At 51.5% G+C, this 17980-nt stretch overlaps 1 protein-coding gene across 1 annotated transcript in view; it reads left to right on the forward strand.

The window, feature by feature from the left end:
• The window catches only part of LOC120874267 (teneurin-4), a 327401-nt gene that overhangs the window by 65568 nt on the left and 243853 nt on the right, over positions 1-17980 (forward strand). Inside the window, exons 2-4 of the mRNA XM_040255609.1 lie at positions 1258-1513; positions 11452-11550; positions 13129-13364. Coding sequence (XP_040111543.1) covers positions 11504-11550; positions 13129-13364 — 283 coding nt within the window. The 5' untranslated portion in view covers positions 1258-1513; positions 11452-11503. The remainder of the gene's footprint in view (positions 1-1257; positions 1514-11451; positions 11551-13128; positions 13365-17980) is intronic.

The following is a 17980-nucleotide window of genomic DNA, read 5'->3' on the forward strand; positions in this document are numbered from 1 at the left end:
TGAAGTGGGACGCCTATCCCTTCTCTAGGGGACCTTTCTGACCCAGGAATTGAACCAGGGTCTCCTGCATTGCAGGAGGATTCTTTACTATCTGAGCTACCAGGGAAGCCCAAACTATATATATGTACATATAGGTTTACCGAGATGGTGAATATATATGTATATATGGGCTTCCTTGGTGGCTCAGATGGCAAAGAGTCTGTCTGCAATGCAGGAAACACAGGTTCGATTCTTGAGTCAGGAAGATCCCCTGGAGAAGGGAATGGCTACTCACCCCAGTATTCTTGCCTGGAGAATTCCATGGACAGAGGAGCCTGGTGGGCTACAGTCCATGGGGTCGCAAAGAGTTGGCCATGACTGAGCAACACTTTTACTTTCATACATAGGTAAGTATGTATATGATTTGTTTACCTCATGTGTTTCATTTGCTGTGTAATCTTACGTATAATTAGTGATATCCAAATCTTATCATGCCTCAGAATCACCTGGAGGGTTTGTAAGGTCAGATTTCTTGACCCCACTCAAAGGTTCATGGTTCAGTAACTCTGGGTCAGGACCCAAGAATTTTCATTTTTAGCAAATTCCCAGGTGATGCTGAGGCTATGGGTTCTGGCCGTACCCTAAAAGTATCAAAGAAACAGCATGAAGTTAGTGACACGTGTTGTTGTTTAGTCACTAAGTCATGTCTGACTCTCTGTGACCCCGTGGACTGCAGCACGCCAAGCATCCCTGTCCTTCAGTATCTCGCAGAATTTGCTTAAATTCAGGGCTATTTAGTCGATGGTACTATCTGGTCTTTTTTTTTTTTTAATCTTTATTGGCTATCTCTCTAACTCAGATGTAAGCTCAGTGAGAACAGGACTTTTGTCTGCTTTGCTCCCCAGCAGCTAGAGTAGCAGATACTCAGTAAATGCCTGTTGAGCACATGTTTATTGACTGCGTGATCATGCCCAGTTGGCCAATGCCTACAGCTGGCGTGGGGCTTCCTGGGTAGCTCAAACAACGTGGGAGACCTGGATTCTATCCCTGGGTTGGGAAGAGCTCCTGGAGAAGGGCATGGCACCTCACTCCAGTATTCTTGCCTGGAAAATCCCATGGACAGAGGAACCTGGTGGGCTACAGCCCACGGGGTCGCAGAGTCAGACACGACTGAGCGACTTGCGCGTTTCACGGCTGGCCTGGCTGCTCCTGCGTGGCCCGCGTGTGGTCCCCTTGGGGCCGTCCCCATCTCGCTGACCGTGCGTGTTTGTGCCCTAGATCACCCGAGCGGCCTGCATAACCATTCTCGACTCCGGACACCGCCTCCTCCGCTCTCGCACACCCACACCCCCAACCAGCACCATGCGGCCTCCATTAGCTCCCTGAACCGGGGCAACTTCACTCCGAGGAGCAACCCCAGCCCAGCGCCCACAGACCACTCGCTGTCTGGAGAGCCCCCTGCCAGCGGTGCACAGGAGCAGACCCACGCCCAGGACAACTGGCTGCTCAACAGTAACATCCCACTGGAGACCAGGTGCGGGGCATGGGGCGGGCTGGGACCCTGAGGACAGGAGGACAGGATGGCCGGGCTGAGATCCCCAGGGCTCTGGGGACCTGGCGGGGCTATGCTGCGTGCCCACCACCTGGCCTGTCCTGGGCAGCAGGGTCTCAGGGATCCAACTCTCTGGCTGCCAGAGAGAAGGGCCATGGAATGGAGGGGAGAGAGCACTGGGGCTTGAGAATCAAGCAGCTCTGAGGTTCAGGACTACCCTGCTGCTCACTGAAGGTGTGACCTTGGTCAAGCGGCCTCCCCCTCTGCGCCTCCCTTTACTACACCACAGGGCTGCTGCTGGATGGAAAGTGCTGTTGTAACAGTAGGTGAGAGCTGCTGTGTCTAAGCAGGCTGGCATGTGGCAGAGAGCAAGCTCCCAGGGTCTGATTTGGGCTCACACCTCCGCCATTCCCTTCTGTGGTTCGGTCCCCCTCTGCTGGGTGTGGCACCTGTGTGGTGCCATGGGGACCAGCTGGGGACCAGGCAGGAGCAGCCAGTGGGTAGGTGGCTGCTCAGTGACCATCTCCCCTCCCCTATTCTCCTCCTCCCCTGTTGGTCGAGCCCCTCTATCCCCAAAGCTCTAACAAGCCCTAACATGGACGTATTCGAGTTTGTGTGATAAAATAGTAATCCTCACAACTTGATGAAGTAGGTATGATTATTGTGATCCCAGCTGACAGGTTTGGAAGCTAAAACTCAGGACAGGTGACTAGTTCAGGTCCCATCACAGTCCACACACAGCTGAAATTTGAACCTAGGTGCCCCGGCTCCTGGGTATGGGGCTGTCTCCCTGCACCAGCACCACCACCTGCTGCTGGGCTGGACCCTGCCTCTCCTTTCTCCCAGCCTCCTAGGATGCTCCTTTCAGCTCAAGGATCTCAGTCAGCCTCAGTTCCTAGCTGTCTTCCTTCCCTTTGCTACATCACTATTTTTCCCAAGTGGAGATGATTCTTTTAAGATTATGAAAACCATTCAAGCCTACTGGGGAAAGCGCAGGAAGATATAAAGATGAAAATTAGACGCACCCGTCAGCCTGCCATTCTGAGACACGTGCTCTTGACCTTGGGGGACGTAGCCTTTCTCTTCTTGTTCTGAACCAAGGACAAAGTGTCCCAGGCTGGATGTTTGGAACCTCTTACTCTTCTGCCCTATTTCTCAAAGTAGTGGGAAACAGAGATTTTAGCCTCTCAAATTCCTGTTCCTTATCTGGGAAGAGGACAAAAGTCATGTCTCGTTTAAAGAAGTGAAGTTAATCCACACATGGGAAGCGGACCCATCTGACTCTGCCTGGCACATACCTGTGATACTCCCACGTTGAACTTGTAGGTCCAGTGAGAGAAAACCAGCATCCTTTTGTGTCATTTTCCCCTCGTACAGTTATTTTTCCCTAAAGCACATTTCTCACAGGTATGGCCCAACCCCTTCCCCAGTCTCTTAATTAATATGTCTGTTGACAGCCTTTAAAATCATGTGTGACTTTTCCCTGCGTGCTTCATTTGCTCTCTTCATGGACAGAGTCAGATAATTGTGTGCCTTCCCAAGCAGAGTAGCTTAATTAGATCCCCAGTATTCCCAAAGTGCTTGTTGAATGACAGCACATGATCAAAGGCAGCCAGCCAGTAATCAATGGCTCTCGTTCTCTGAACGGAGTGTGGCAGCCACTCCCTCTGCTTAGATGTTTGTGCTTCTCACATAGCATCAAAGTAGGTGGTTTTCCAAGTTTCTCGAGGGATAGGAAGATAGAGGAGAGGACCAGCAGCAGGGTCGGTCTCTTGATGGCTCTTGGAGATGTGAGGGTGGTCCCAGCTTAACTCTCCTGCCTGGTCAGCCAGTGCCCAGGAGAGTTGCCCATCTGCCCTCTCTCCTCCCACTGCCACTGCTCAAACCACAGGAACTTTGCTTTCTCTCTTCTTAACTAATATTTTATAGAGCACTTAGGAAATAGAAATAAGCAAGAAAAGAAAGTTACCCATATCTACCACCAGACAGTAATCATTATTAACATGTTGGTATATACTTGTGTTTATGTAACATTTTGTTGCTTATCTAAATCCATACACATATATAACATAATCTTGTAAATTTAATATTCAGTGTATGTGTGTATAGATGAGTGTACACATATGTGTATTTATCAGTATTTCAGCAAAACCTTGGGCCTCACATGCCCCTGAGCCTTTGCATATACTCTTTGCACAACTCTCTGCCAGAGTCACCCTCCTCCTTCCTTCTTGGTCTAGCAAAGTTCTACTTGTCCTTGAAGACCCAGATGAAATGTTGGAGGAAGGCTTCGTCTATGACCGCAGAGTTCTGTGCATCTAAAAATAGCCTGAAACTGGGAGAGGTGCCTAGTACAGTGGATAACACAATCAGAATTCTGGATCTTAATACCAGCTGGTCAACAGCAAAAAACCAACCAATAGAGTTTATGAGGGAGCCATGTCAAGTCTGGAGATAGGATCACAGGTAACTGACCAACTTGGTGAGGTGGGAAGGATGCAGGCTTTATAGATCAGATGGATGTAGACTCCTACCTTGGCTTCAGCGCTTCCTGGCTGGGAAAATTGCTTAGCATCTTTGAACCTTGATGTCCCCATCTGTAAATTGGGACAAGAAGTCATATCTCTTAGCTTGGGAGCTAAGGTATGAGCACACAGCACAGTGCCTGGAATTAAAAGACATGCCACAAAAGCTGTTTCCCTTTTTCTCCCATGTGTATCTGCCCCCCATATCAACCCTGTGAAGAAAAAGTCATCCAAAAATATGTATTAAGGTGCTGCTCACCAGAGGAGTTGAGAGGAAACTGTGGGTTCTCTCTCTTCTTTACTTTGAAGAAGTGAGTTTGACCCTGACATTTTGAGGGCACAAGTGATGGTCCACTCACTGTAGTGAGTTGTTCAAAGCACGGGTTTAAAGGTCAGATGCATCCTACGATCAGACCCCCACCCCAGTGCTCACTAGCTGTGGACCTAGACCTTACAATCTTCGTCTCTAAAGGGCAGAAAGTGTTAGTGAATTCCTGTTCTGATGATCTATTGCTGCATAACCAGCTACCCCAACACTTAGTGGTTTAAAGACCACCAGTTGATTGTACTCCACAGTGTGAGTTGAGAGTTCAGGAAGAGCTCGGTTGGGCTGGCTCTCTGCTCCACATGGGGTAGACGGGAGGCAGTTGTGGTGTCTGGCTGTTGGCTGAGCTGGTCTGAAGGATCCAAGATGGCTTTACTCATGTGCCTGACACCCTGCGGGAGACCACTGGGAAGCTGGGCTGAGGTTGGGGGCGCCCTCTCCTTCTCGTATGATCTCAGGTTGTCTCCACATGGCAGCTCAAGGCTCCACTGTGCTGAGACAAGAAGCCGTTGATCCTTCTAATATTAGACTTGGCCTGGAACTGGCATGGTGTCACTTCTGTCATATTCTGTTGGTCAGAGCAGTCACGGGCCAGCCAGCTTCAAGGGAGAGAGAATAGACCCCATATCTCAAAGCGAGAAGAGCTGAGAATTTTCATCCTCCTTGAATCTACCGTACTGCCTCATCAGGATGTTGGAGCAGTTACAAAAATAATGTCTGCATAGGTCTTAGCACACGCATGCTCAAGGGCTTATCATGTAGTTATTTGTTGTCCACTAAATATTCAGCAATGCCTACTGTGTGCCAGAGAACAGACTCTAGCAGTAGGCTAGAGATCAGCACTGGAAATGTGTTTTAACTGCCTTGCCTCAGGATCCGCCAGCATACAACACAGCCTTGCCGCCTGATGAGGGCTCAATAAATATTAACACGCAAGTGAAATGGTGTGAATGAATGATGGAGCAAATGAATAAACATGTACACTCACCTGAGGCCTGAGCAGGGCACAGGGGAGATGTTCCAGCAGCCCTGGTGCTGGGGGACTGCCTGGTGAAGAGCAGGAGTCCCCAGGGAGAGGCAGGGAAGAGAGGCGGGCCTGGGGAGACGCAGACTGAGCTCAGCCCGGGGAGCCCTAGAGAGCAGGGTCTTTTTGAGACGCCCTGAACAGCTTCGCCAAGCCCCACCAGCAGCTGGGCCTCCCTCCCGATGCCACAGGCCCCTCCCTTGGTTAAGAGTCTAAAATAAATAGCTGAGCAAATACCCTAACAGCTAGTAGAATGACCAGGAGGGGTTTCTCTTTCATGCCGGCAGGAGAAAAGAGACTAGTGGAAGGACAAAGAAAAGGAAGGACTTGATTAACCTGTTCCTTTCCCTGCCCCACCTCGCTATGCCACTGGCGCTCCCCCAGGGTGACCGAGGCCCCCAGGGAGGAAGGAGATGGGATCTAGCTGTGCTCCCCAGAGCGGGGCTGCGATGTTGCTTTAAGCCCTGCAGGTGCATCTGTGGTCCATTCTGGTGGGAACCATATGTTGAGAGTCCCCTAAAACCCAATCCCCTTCTTTCACAGTCTGCGACATAGATGTGTGATTGAGTTCACAGGGCCTGCCTGGTGAATAACCCGATGGGCTCCTGTCGGATGAAGGGGAAGCCAGAGCAGAAGGCAGCCAGACCTCAGCTCTAGCTTATCTGATCACAGGCCTGGTCTGGGAGCCTGGGGCCCACTCCGCGGCCACACTCCATTGGGGGAACAGCCATGCCCACCCCCAGGGATGGGAGGCCTTCCCCTGGTCTCCAGCCCAGCCCTGACGCGCTTCCCAGAAGGGCACACGGCGTCTCCTGGTGCCCCAAGCCAGCTTCTGAGCATTGCTGGGAGCCGACAGAACCCCACGGACTCTGTCATTTGGTGATTCGGTCACAAACATACACAGCCACTCCCATGCAGGAAGCACAAGGTCTGGTGAGGGAGGCAGACCCATAAATGAAGGAAAGTAGGCAGGGCTGTCTGCATAATGCTCTGAGCAGGGAAGCCTCCCAGCAGAGAGGACGGTGTGACCGCCCTCTCCCCTGCTTAGAAGCACCAAATAATAACCATAACAAACACTCAGAGAGTCCATACTGAGTGTGCTAATGAGCTTCCAACCAGGGAAGCTCATTAGAGACTCAGTGCCAAGGGTTTTATTGAGGGCTGGTCACATGGACACCTTGCCTCCTGCCTGGCATGTATCCAAAATCCAGACTCCCAGAAAGAAGGCAGGTGTGTTCAGCATAAACTCTGGTGTTTATGCAGATAGTTGAGGCTCAGTGAGTCAGTCCCTCTAATCAGTTGATGATGGGAACCTGCCTAAACCCTGAGTTCCCAGACACCAGACAAGCAGACACACCAACCTTATAAGCATGCCTTTAAAAAAGATGGCTGTCAGTACTGCTATCTCAGTTCTTCTGCACTCCTCTGCTATCTTAGCTCTTCTGCACTTCGCTCTTATTATCCTCCTCACTGGAGAAGTGAAGAATCTGAAGAACAGAAAACTTAAGAAACTTATCTAAGGAGCCACAACCAGTGAAGGGCAGGGCCACGATCCATACCTGGGCCAGCCTACTTGGAGTTTCTGCCCCCAACCTCTGTCCAGTGCTGCCTTTCTGATTATTACAGGTAGCGTCCTGGGGCTTGTACGAGTGGAATTTCAGGGGAGAAAGGAATTCTGAGATGAGAGTTGTGCAAAGTCCAGGAGAGAACTTGGATTTGCGGGGAGAGGGCTAAGAGTTGGCTGACGTGGGAGCTGCAGGGCTTCCCTGCGGAGATGACAGTAAATAGGGATCGGTGACCCTTGAGTTCCATGAGCAGGAGGGCGCACTTTACCCTGTGGGCCCAGGGGCTGGAGTGGTAGACGTGAGGGTGAGGAGCTGTCAACATCTTTCAAATCGAGAGGGACATCATGGGAATGGAATGGAAGACCTGGTTCACTTTTCTTTGTTCATCCTTCTGCTCAAATGCCAGCTCTGTAACTAAATTTAAGTGGGTTGGCTGAGTCTCTTACACCCCAAGCACCTTGTGGGAGGGTCTCAGCTGCAGGGTGTGGGGTGTGATCCCTGCCTGTCGTGCTTTATCGGCAGCTGTCCCAGGGGCCTATGGGTGGAACCCAGGACAGTGGCCTTGTGGTGAGAAGACGGGCTGTGGAATGGGATGGTCCCAGAAGAACCACTGGCCACTGTAGCTGCCCAGCCACTTCCTCTCCCAAAGCCCTCTCTTCTGCATTTGGGAGGCAAGCTCATCCGGCCCTGGGTCAAAGAGATGGAATCCTGCTTCAGGCAGCTCAGAAACTGATCCAGGGCCTCCCCTCAGGCTTCGAAGGGAGCCAGTCTCCTCTCCCTTCTAACAGGAGCTCTAAGAACAGTCTAGCATTACCCTGCAGTGCCCTCTCCAAGCCCTTGGTTGCTCTTTCCTGATAGGCAGCTTGATGAGGTTGGAGAGATCTGGGTTTGAGTCCCATCGCTAGCTTTTCATTGCTGTGTGATCTCGGGCAGTCTCTTAACATCTCTGGGTCTCAGCTTCCATATCTGTAAAATGAGTTAACAACACCCAGCAATGTGAGGGTCAGATGAATCTGATGGCCGTACCTGAGCTCCCAGCAGCAGTGAGCTGGAGACCCTGCAGGACTGTGACCCAGGGAGGGCTCAGCAGCTCAGGGTCCCCATCAGGAAGCCCTCATCACATTTATGTTTCAGAAGAACCAGAAACCCAGATGTTGGGGGCAGAGGTAGACAAAATGTGCTGGGGACCCTTGAACTGGGTGTCGGGACACTGGAGTTTTCATTCCAGCTTTGCCACTGACTTGCTATGTGGGTGGGAGTGGGACATGCGTCTCTCTGGGCCTCGGTTTTCTCAGAGTCAGATGAGACCTAATACACTGACCCAGAACTCAGCTTTGAAAGTACGGAATAAGGTTTCTTATTTTAAGGCAAAGGCTTCCCAGGTGAAAAGTGGTAAAGAAACCGACTACCAGTGCAGATGATGCAAGGGATGTGGGTTCGATCCCTGGGTCAGGAAGATCCCCTGGAGGAGGGCATGGCAACCCACTCCAGTATTCTTGCCTGGAGAATCCCATGGATAGAGGAGCCTGGCAGACTACGGTCCACGGGGTCACAAAGAGTCAGACCTGACTGAGCACACACACAGCACAGTTCAAGGCAAAAGTAGCATCGGAATGGGCAGCATTTCAGCAAGTACTCATGTACCCCCAAGTTCCTGAGTGATCTAAATGATTGACACCTAAGTTAGTGTGGATGTGGAGGCTCTCTCAGGAAATGACAGGCACTCTGTCACTCTAGAAACTCTTTTCTGTTGTGTTGCCTTTTGCCATGTTTGAATGGATCTGTACTTTCAGGAGATAGTTGCCCATTCTCTCTCTCTCTTTACAAGTTTCCTTTAAAATTACAAAATTAAAATCGTTCTTATTCCAGACACTGGAAAATCCCCACTGTTAACATTTTGATCTTTATACTTTGTCCCTTTTTCCTGAATATATTTACTTGCTACTGATGTGTCTTAAAGATTAGATTTGACTGTCTGAGAGCACAGTCCTCACCTAGTGATACCGGCCAGACCCCCGTGTGTCCTGGTGAGCATGCCACGTGGCCACTCTCAGGCCCCAGGAAGGCAGCAAGAGCTCAGCTCTGGGGTCCCTGGACAGGGGAGTGAGGGCCTGCCCAGGCTGGGCAGTATAGACTATGAAGAGACTTCAGATGTCCTCCTGAAATGCAGGGAATAGAGGAAATAATAATAAAGCACCCCCTGTGCTACCCTCAATTAAACACCAACTGCATGCTCATGATATGCCAGGCACACTCTCCCTGGTGTACCCCGTCACCCGCAGTAGTCAGCAAATATTTATTTGAGTTCTTTCTACCGTCTGTCAGGCACTTGCAGGCCAGGGGCTGAGAGAGGCAGACCTTCCTGACCCCAGGGCCTGTGTGCTTCTCGCTGGGTCAGACGACCTCCCGTCAGAAGGCCTCCCTGCCTGGGGGCAGAAATGGGGCCACTCCTAGCGACTTCCGCTCCCCTGCGGGAACTCTGAGCTCTGTGGGATGCCCCAGGGGTGGCTTCCAGAATCGGCTGCCACCCAGACTGCTAGGTACCCCCCAGCACGGTGGTACTCAGAGGCTCGGCTGTAAAACAGTGCTGTCTGTGCCCCCACAGTCCCTGGGAAGGCCAGGGGAATGGCGCCCTGAGACAGTACTTACAGCCTCTCCTTTTGCAAGTATGTGGGGCTGGGCAGGTTATGGGCAGAGAGGGCCTAAGCGGGCCTGAGCTCCTATGGCAGACAAACTCAGGCTTCAGTCTGGCTCTGCCATTTGCTTACTATATGATAGAACCTTGGGACTTCTCCAGGCCATGCCATGCATGCCAGCCTACAAACAAGGATGCAGTGGAGACTTTGCAGGGTTGTTGAGAAAGAAAGATTTACACTGGATAATAGTTGCACAGCTCTAGACAGTGAGAAGTATACAGTGGATCTAGGGTGCGTGCACACTGAGTCCCTCAGTCGTGTCTGACTCTGCAACCCTGTGGACTGTAGCCTGCCAGGCTCCTCCGTCCATGGGATTCTCCAGGCAAGAATACTGGAGTGGGTTGCCGTGCCCTCCTCCAGGAGATCTTGCCAACCAAGGATCGAACCCACGTCTCTTATGTCTCCTGCATTGGCAGGCAGATTCTTTACCACTAGCACCACCTGGGAAGCCGAGATGTAGGTTAGGTAGCCACTATTATAGCTAGCCTTGGTATTTCTGTAACCTTTGCCTAAACTCTGAAAATACTTCCAACATTTCTCAGTTGTTCCTATAGCAAGCTGTGAGTTTAGTATTATTGGCCCCATTTTACAGATACAGTAGTGTAAGATTAGAAGAGGTTAAAGTGTCGACACAAAGTCACACAGCAAGGATGCGGCAGAAAGGGGGCTTGAATTTAGTTTTCCAGTTCTCAAGATCTGGTCAAAGTCAGAAGGATAGTATGTGGCAGGGCTGGCCCCAAAAGGTGACTTTCTGCAGTCAGTCCTTCCCTGAGGCACAGATAGCAGCGGGTATCCACCAGGGGCTTGTTCAAAACAATTCAAGTGAGGTGGCAGCAACCCTGAAACATTAGGAAACAAGACCCTATGCACTTGTGTGTGAGTGGCGTCACTTAGCAGGCACAGTTGAGACCAAAGTGGCAAGTGTGTTGACCTTCATTCTGGGTCCCAGAAGGCCTCAGTGCCCTCAGTGCATGTGGGGGACGAAAGAGCCTCCCCGTCTCTGTGGAGTTCTGTCCCTGCCAATCAGTCATCACCGCACTGCCAAAGGACCCTGACCCTCCAGTATCACCTGCAACCTGGGGGGCTCATGAGAAATTCAGATCCCCAGACGCACCAACACCCAGTGACCCCAAATCTCTGGAGCTGAGCCTCAGCAAAGCATAGCTCTCCCAAGGATTCTGATTCTTACAAGTTTGAGAACCACTGCTCTAAAAGCAAAGGGCCCAAAATGCTTGTCTGTCTTTTTCCTTTGGACAAGCAAAGTGAGTATCTCTGGCTGTTGTTAAAGCAGATGTAGGCAGGATCAAGTAGAGGAGAAAGCCAGGCTCTGGAACCAGATAAACCTGGGCTCACATTCCTGCTTTGAACCTTGCTAGCTGGTAGCCTCAGCTTAGTCCTGGGACCTCCCCGTGTCTCCATTCCGTGCTCTGTACAATGGGGACGACACTGCCTTCCTTGTACAGTGTCTCTTTGAAGACCTGAGATAAATGGATATCACGCGCCTAGCTCAGCACATGAGCCATAATCCGTCTTCGCCAGTCAGAGATGCGATGTGATGCACACAGCTGGCAGACCTACAGGTTTGTATGGAGGGTGCTCCCTCCAGAAGCTCTGGGCCAGGCAGACCCTGGGCACCGGGGGCTTGCCCACAGCCCCCTCACCTGGAAACCGTGCCCCGGTGGTCTCCCGCACAGCTGCACCAGTCAGCCACGCTCTGTGTTTCTCTACTCTCCCCTTCATCGATGCATGACTCATGGCTTCATTCATGTCTCCATGTGTGTGTAGAAACCTAGGCAAGCAGCCATTCCTAGGGACATTGCAGGACAGCCTGATTGAGATGGACATTCTCAGCGCCTCCCGCCATGATGGGGCTTACAATGACGGGTAGGTGACGTCCCCATGCTCCTCCCCTCTGTGTGTGCTGTCCCTGTGGCCCCCGCTCCTGCATGCTGACCCTGAGACCTTTCCCTGGGACCTCCTTGGGGAAGTGATGAGGCCATGTTGCATGCCCATCCCCAAGCCTGTGTTCCACTTGCAAGAGTTTATCCTTGGAGTACCCTATCCCCCAGCATATTAACAGCAGTCTTGTTAATATGGCGCTCCCAGCATCTCATTGGCTGCCTCTGACATCCGGAAGCCATCTCATGTAGCTGCCTCTATGCAGCACAGGCCCTGTGTTGTATGTATGCTGGCCCTGGTGCTGTATTCTGTGGCCCGAGGCCTCTTGCACCGCAGCAGGGTACAAGACCCCTCTCAGTCTTACCTTCTGCCCTGAGACTTCAGGGGCGTGCAGGGCAACCAGTGCGCCCCGTTTCCCAGGCCTCCCATTGCCATGGTTAGAGACAGGCTGTGGAGGATTTCCTGGCACCTAATTCAGCCACAACAATGTGCTTTGACCTTGCCATTCTGCCCTCAAGGCTATGGCCAGGCTGCAGGACGGAGTTGCCTGTCTGTCCTCTGCCACACCTGTTACCAGGGGCCTGGAAGGCAGCAGACTGGCTTCTGAGCAGAGTTCTTTGAAGGCATTTGCTGCCATTCGATGTGTAACAGCCACTAAGGGACTCTTGACCTTGGCAGAGTTTAGTAGTGGTTTCTTGGTTCCCACCCCTACCAAAGTGAAAGTGAAACTGAAAGTCGCTCAGTCCTATCTGACTCTTTGCAACCCCGTGGAATACACAGTCCATGGAATTCTCCAGGCCAGAATACTGGAGTGCATAGCGTTTCCCTTCTGCAAAGGATCTTCCCAAACCAAGGATCGAAGACCCAGGTCTCCCACATTGCAGGCGGATTCTTTACCAGCTGAGCCACAAGGGAAGCCCAAGAATACTGGAGTGGGTAGCCTACCCCTTCTCCAGAGGCTCTTCCAGACCCAGGAATCCAACGGGGGTCTCCTGTAGTACAAGCAGATTCTTTACCAACTGAGCTATCAGGGAAGCCCGACTCCCTCTAAAAAAAAAAAAAAAAAAGTTGGTATTCCATTCCCGCACCATGGTACAAAAGGAAAGGATGCGTTCGAGGGAGAGGAAAAACTGGCGGTTTCAAAATCTCCGGGGGAGGGGGGTGGTGGTGGCCAGAATAGGATTTTCGGCGTTTTCCAAGTTACTGCAATAATTTTAGAAGACATCTAGTTCCTTCTCCAAGAAAACAGCATCCCAGCCCCACGTGGCTTCCCAGGAAAAGGATCTCAGCACCCAGCCTTCTGTCCAGCTAGGGTGGGTTCCTCATGGGCAGGGCTGTCCCACCCGTGTCTCCGTGGAAACGTGCCTCCGTGTGCCCTGTTCTGTCCGGCACATGACTTTCCTTTTTCTCTGCCCCTCGTCTCCTCCGTGGCAGGTCTCTCTCTCCCTGTCTCTCTAGGCTCTTCTGCATGCTTCCTCTACCGCTGCCTCCACCCTCAGGCCGGTGTGGGCTCCCGGGGCGCCGGCTAACCCTGCCGCCCACCCCGCTTCTCTCCGTCCACAGGCACTTCCTCTTCAAGCCCGGAGGCACCTCCCCACTCTTCTGCAGCGCGGCGCCAGGCTACCCTCTGACGTCCAGCACCGTGTACTCACCGCCGCCCCGGCCCCTGCCCCGCACCACCTTCTCCCGCCCGGCCTTCAACCTCAAGAAGCCCTCCAAGTACTGTAACTGGAAGTGCGCGGCCCTGAGTGCCATCGCCATCTCAGCCACGCTGGTCATCCTGCTGGCGTACTTTGTGGGTAAGTACCCCCGCCCTGCCCCAGCGTCCCTGGGGGCCCCTTCGGCCCAGAGGGCAGTGACGGAGACACCTGTGGGCGGTCAGAGCTCGAGGGGTGAACCGTGCAGGCTGAGCGCGCTGGGCCGGCCAGTAACGATGCCCCCTGCACCCCAAGACTGTCAAGGGAGGCTCTGGGACCGTCCCCTCCTCCTGCATATACACCAGGAAGGCAGCGTGCATGTACATCCTGGATGTACATCCTGTCGGCCCCCTCGTGTGATGGAAGCCTGGCGTCGTCTGTGACATGACTGTCACGGGTGGTAGTCACTAGAAACGAAGTGGCAAGCTGGGAGGCTCGACAGCAGGCTGGCCTCTCCTGTGGGTGCCATGCAGCTGCAGTGAGGAGCAAGGAGGGCCCGCGGGCCCTGGGGCTGGAGGGAAGCTGCCACAGAGTGGGCTGTGCTGACCTCAAGCCAGGAAAGTGGGTCTGAAAGTGAGGGTCTGGCCGGGCCTTCTGGGGGAGCCAAGGTCCAGTGGGAGACTGCAGTTGGGAAGGGCCCCCGTGAGTGGTTGGCGCTGGCTGAGCGGGCACACAGGCCGGGGGGCGGCACAGACCGGCCTGCCTAGCTGACCCCAGGGCTCCCACTGTGTAACACACCTCTCTAGGCCCAGTGCCGTGCCTGCGACACCCCCACTGTGCGCTCTTCTCATGTGTGTGCAGCGCAGTCGGGTCTCCTGCTTCTGACCCCTGCCTTTGGCCTTTGGTCTGCTCCCGGGAAGGATGTCACTCCGGAGAGAGGCGTAGAGTCCGCTGCCTCTCTGTAAATCAGCCTGTTAGTAACGGCATCCACCAGGGTTGGCTTAACCCTCTTTCCTTCCCAACCTTCAGGTTCTATCATTCTAACATGTACGGTAGGTTAGGCCAGCTTGAGAAGGCCTAGAATCCACGCTCAGGCATTCTGAGATCCTTCTGTTAGCAAAGGAAACCTTGCTGTGTAAACCCAATAAATAGAAATGAAACTCACTGGCAGAAGCCAGAGGAAGACAGAGTGCTGCCCGCTGTGGAAAAGGACTCTGTGACAAGCAAAGTCACCATGGGTGGGAGAGGACTGTCTCGAGAGGTAGTGAGCACTGTCACAAGGAGTGATGAATAGAGCACGGCTCCCACTGGTTTGGGAGGAAGAGACTCAAGCCTAAATGGGGGTCTGGGTGATGTAAGCTGTAAAGTCACTTCGCTCTCAAGATCTTTAAGTAAAAACAAGTAATCAGGAAGATGATAACCCTCCAAAGACTCCTTAAGCACCTGGAGCTGCAGTAAGCCTTATCTGGGATGCTGGGTCTCTTCTCCGTTTGTGAAGATTGGGTTGGAGAATCTCATGGCATCAAGATCAGGTTGGCATATGTGTTTATCTGCTCTTCTGTCTGATTGATTAGCTGTGGTTAGCTGATTGAAAAGCTGTGCTGAGAAGCCTCCCAAGGCTTCGTTCAGACTCCGTGGAAGAGTCTGTGACTGATTGCTGATGTCTGTTGTGGTCACAGGAGTGGAGAATATTGATGACAAGCCAAGTATTTGCCACCCCTGCTCTGGGTCATTGGGTAAAAAGGAACAGCCAAACTGGGAGCAGTCAGCTCCCAGCCAGGCTCTGCAAGAGCTTCAGGATTGACATAGATCGGGTAACTGGGGAGGGTTATGGGGTTCCAAGCACGGCCACCTGGCGCAGCGGTTTCTCCATGGCATCACCAGTACTGTAACCCCACTGACCTCTAGCACAGCCCTTGCTTTTTACTGACATTATTATATTTCATAGATGAGTTGACTGTTTTTTTTTTTTTTTGGCTAATCCCAAACTCCTAATTTACCCCCTCCCCACCTTTCTCCTTTGAGAACCATAAATTTTTTTTAATTTATTTGTTTTTAATTGAAGGATAATTGCTCTACAATATTGTGTCGGTTTCCATCGTACATCAACATGCATCAGCCATAAGTATATATGTGTCCCCTCCATCTTGAACGTCCCTCCCACCTCCCACCCCATCCCACCCCTGTAGGTTGTCACAGAGCCTCAGTCTGAGTTCCGTGAGTCATACAGCAAGTCCCCACCGGCTGTCTGTTTTACATATGGCAGCATACACGTTTCCATGCTACTCTTCCCGTCCGTCCCACCCTTTTCTCCCTGCCGTGCCCACAAATCTGTTCTCTCTGTCCACATCTCCAGTACCGCCCTGCAAACAGGTTATAGATGAGAAGACTTTTGAACAAGCAGTGTCACTGTTCATCAAGAGACAGCAATTTGTTTTGTGTTAAAGTCGTAAGGTTTATATTATACACTGTGTAACTTAGTTCAGAAAGAAAGTCTAAGGCTTTATTTGATTAAATAACCTTTCTTTCTGCCATCCATCCCATGGGCTTCTTCCTCTCCCATTTAGTAAGACTGTATCATCAACTATCTAGAAGTAGGGGCTACTGTGGGAGCTGGTGAGTTTCCTGTCTAGGAAGAGTGCAAATAGTGCTTAATGACCACGTAAGCAAGACAAAGATTCATTCATTGAATAGGGCTTGTCACTGGAGGACCTTTCATTTTCCTTCCCACATTGATAATGTCAAACTCCAAAAACAGTCACAGTCTGGAACCTGACGTTTTATTTGGTGAGAATTTTTAGGACGTCAAGCCTGGGAGACAGACTCTGAATAACCCTGACATAATTGCTCCGAGGAGGTAGGCTGCAGGGTGGGAGTCAGGTTATACAGAAGTTTGCAGCAAGGGACAGGTAGTCTGAATATCAAAAGATTGTTGTTAATTAAGGAAAACCAGGTATCTCAAGGAATTTGGCACTTTTCTATGTATGGGAGGATGAAAGAGGCTGGACTCACTGAACTCATTCCTCTCATATGTATCTCAGCTATCTGAGGTAGGCATCCTGCTCCTTGCTTTTTCTCATCCTTAGTTCCTTGTTCACCGTAGGGAGTAGCAGCAGCTCCTGGATCATAAGCATTGTTCTCCCTTTTGGGTGCCCTCAGGGCTCAGAAATTCACGCTTGGGGGCCTGAAATTGCTGATGGCTGTGACATCTTTGTTACTGATATGGCAGGAAATACTCCATTTCACAGTAGTCTTAGAATCTACAATTTTGTGAATATTCTTTTTCATTCAGCAGACTAAACAAGGTGCCTTCTTTGAGTCAGGCACTGGTGCTGTGCTAGGGCCAACAGCATGTCCCCTTCTCTTGAGGTGCTGCCAGCTTAGAGGCAGCAATTGATCCAACGTGACCTCGTAGTATATTACCTGTGACATGGGGAGCAGCTGAGGGAATACCCAGCCCCCTCCAGGAGGGACCCGAGGAGGCTTCCTGGCAAAGGTGCTGTTTTAGCTGAGTCTTCAGGTCACAGCCAGAAGTAGACATGAAGGAAAGGAATTTCCCACCAAGGGATGTTTCCAAGTCTTGAAAGGAGGTGATCTGGTGGCAAAGACATTTTCTGTTTGAAGACTTTAAGGGGCATGGGGGCCACGACTGGAGCTAATTTGGGAGAGAGTGGTCAGATTCTGAAGATCACTGTGGAAGCCAAGTTCAAGACCTTACTGGATGGGCAACAGGGAAGCCCTGAAGGGCTGGAAGCAGTGGCAGGACACTTTGTCTTAGAAAGTTCAGGGTGGAGGGAGGAAGAATGGGCCCTACTGCCTAAACAAGTCAGGAGAAGGTGAGGGCTTCAACTTAGAGGGAGACAGTGTTGGGAGGCAGGGGGGTGGCTGAGGTCGATTTGGGAGAATTTGGGTCTCAAGTCAGGAGAGGTCAGTCCACTGAGAAGGTGTTCCTGCCAAGAATAAATACATCCTTCTGCCAAAGCCCGAGGTATATAGACAACTAAAAACAGGAATTTAGGATACGTATCCAAGGGCCCGATCAGAGAGGCGAGCCTGGAGACTCCGCAAGGAGGCTTGGGGGCAGAGCTCGCAGCAGCCTGAGAGTCTGGATTCCACTCCCAGCTCAGCCACCGAGCAGCTGTTGCTCCTTGGGCAACTTACTTTTCCCCCTGAGTCCTGATTTCTCCCTCACAGTCCACTACCTCAGAAGGATGCTTCTGAGTTTGGAGGAAGAGTAAGCTAAGGCCGTGAGTGCGTTGCGGGTGCTGGCTGGGTCCCACGAGTCCTCTGGGGCTGGGTTGGCAGCCTTGTGCTTGCTTTCCAGCTGCTTGGCCTTCCAAGGGCCAAGGGTGAGCTCTCGTTGGCTTGGCCATCATCTCAGGCCGTGATGACTAACTTGTAAGGATCTATCAATTATTCAAAATCAAATTAATTGTCTCTGCCGCACACAAATATCCTTCACAAAGACTTTTGCCAGCAGACCAGCTGATCTCATCAACAGGCAAGAAGCGCAGATCTTTAATTAGATTTTGATGAAAAATTGTGTTTAATTTCAAGTATAATCAATTATTAATTACTGTAATGAGCGAGTCTGACTGGGTTTACTAATTAACTCATTTAAAAATTATGAATAACCTTTTCATTTGTAATTATTTTTTACATCCTATCAAGTTCCAGAGAAGAATTGCATCACCTCACCAGCAGAGAGGAGTTGAAAACAGAGGGCAGGAAAGAGTTGTTCTTTCTCCGGGGTCTGCGCAGGGCTGCCATGTCTGGAT

Source organism: Oryx dammah, unplaced genomic scaffold, assembly GCF_014754425.2.
Source record: "Oryx dammah isolate SB20612 unplaced genomic scaffold, SCBI_Odam_1.1 HiC_scaffold_15, whole genome shotgun sequence".
Taxonomy (NCBI): Eukaryota; Metazoa; Chordata; class Mammalia; order Artiodactyla; family Bovidae; genus Oryx; species Oryx dammah.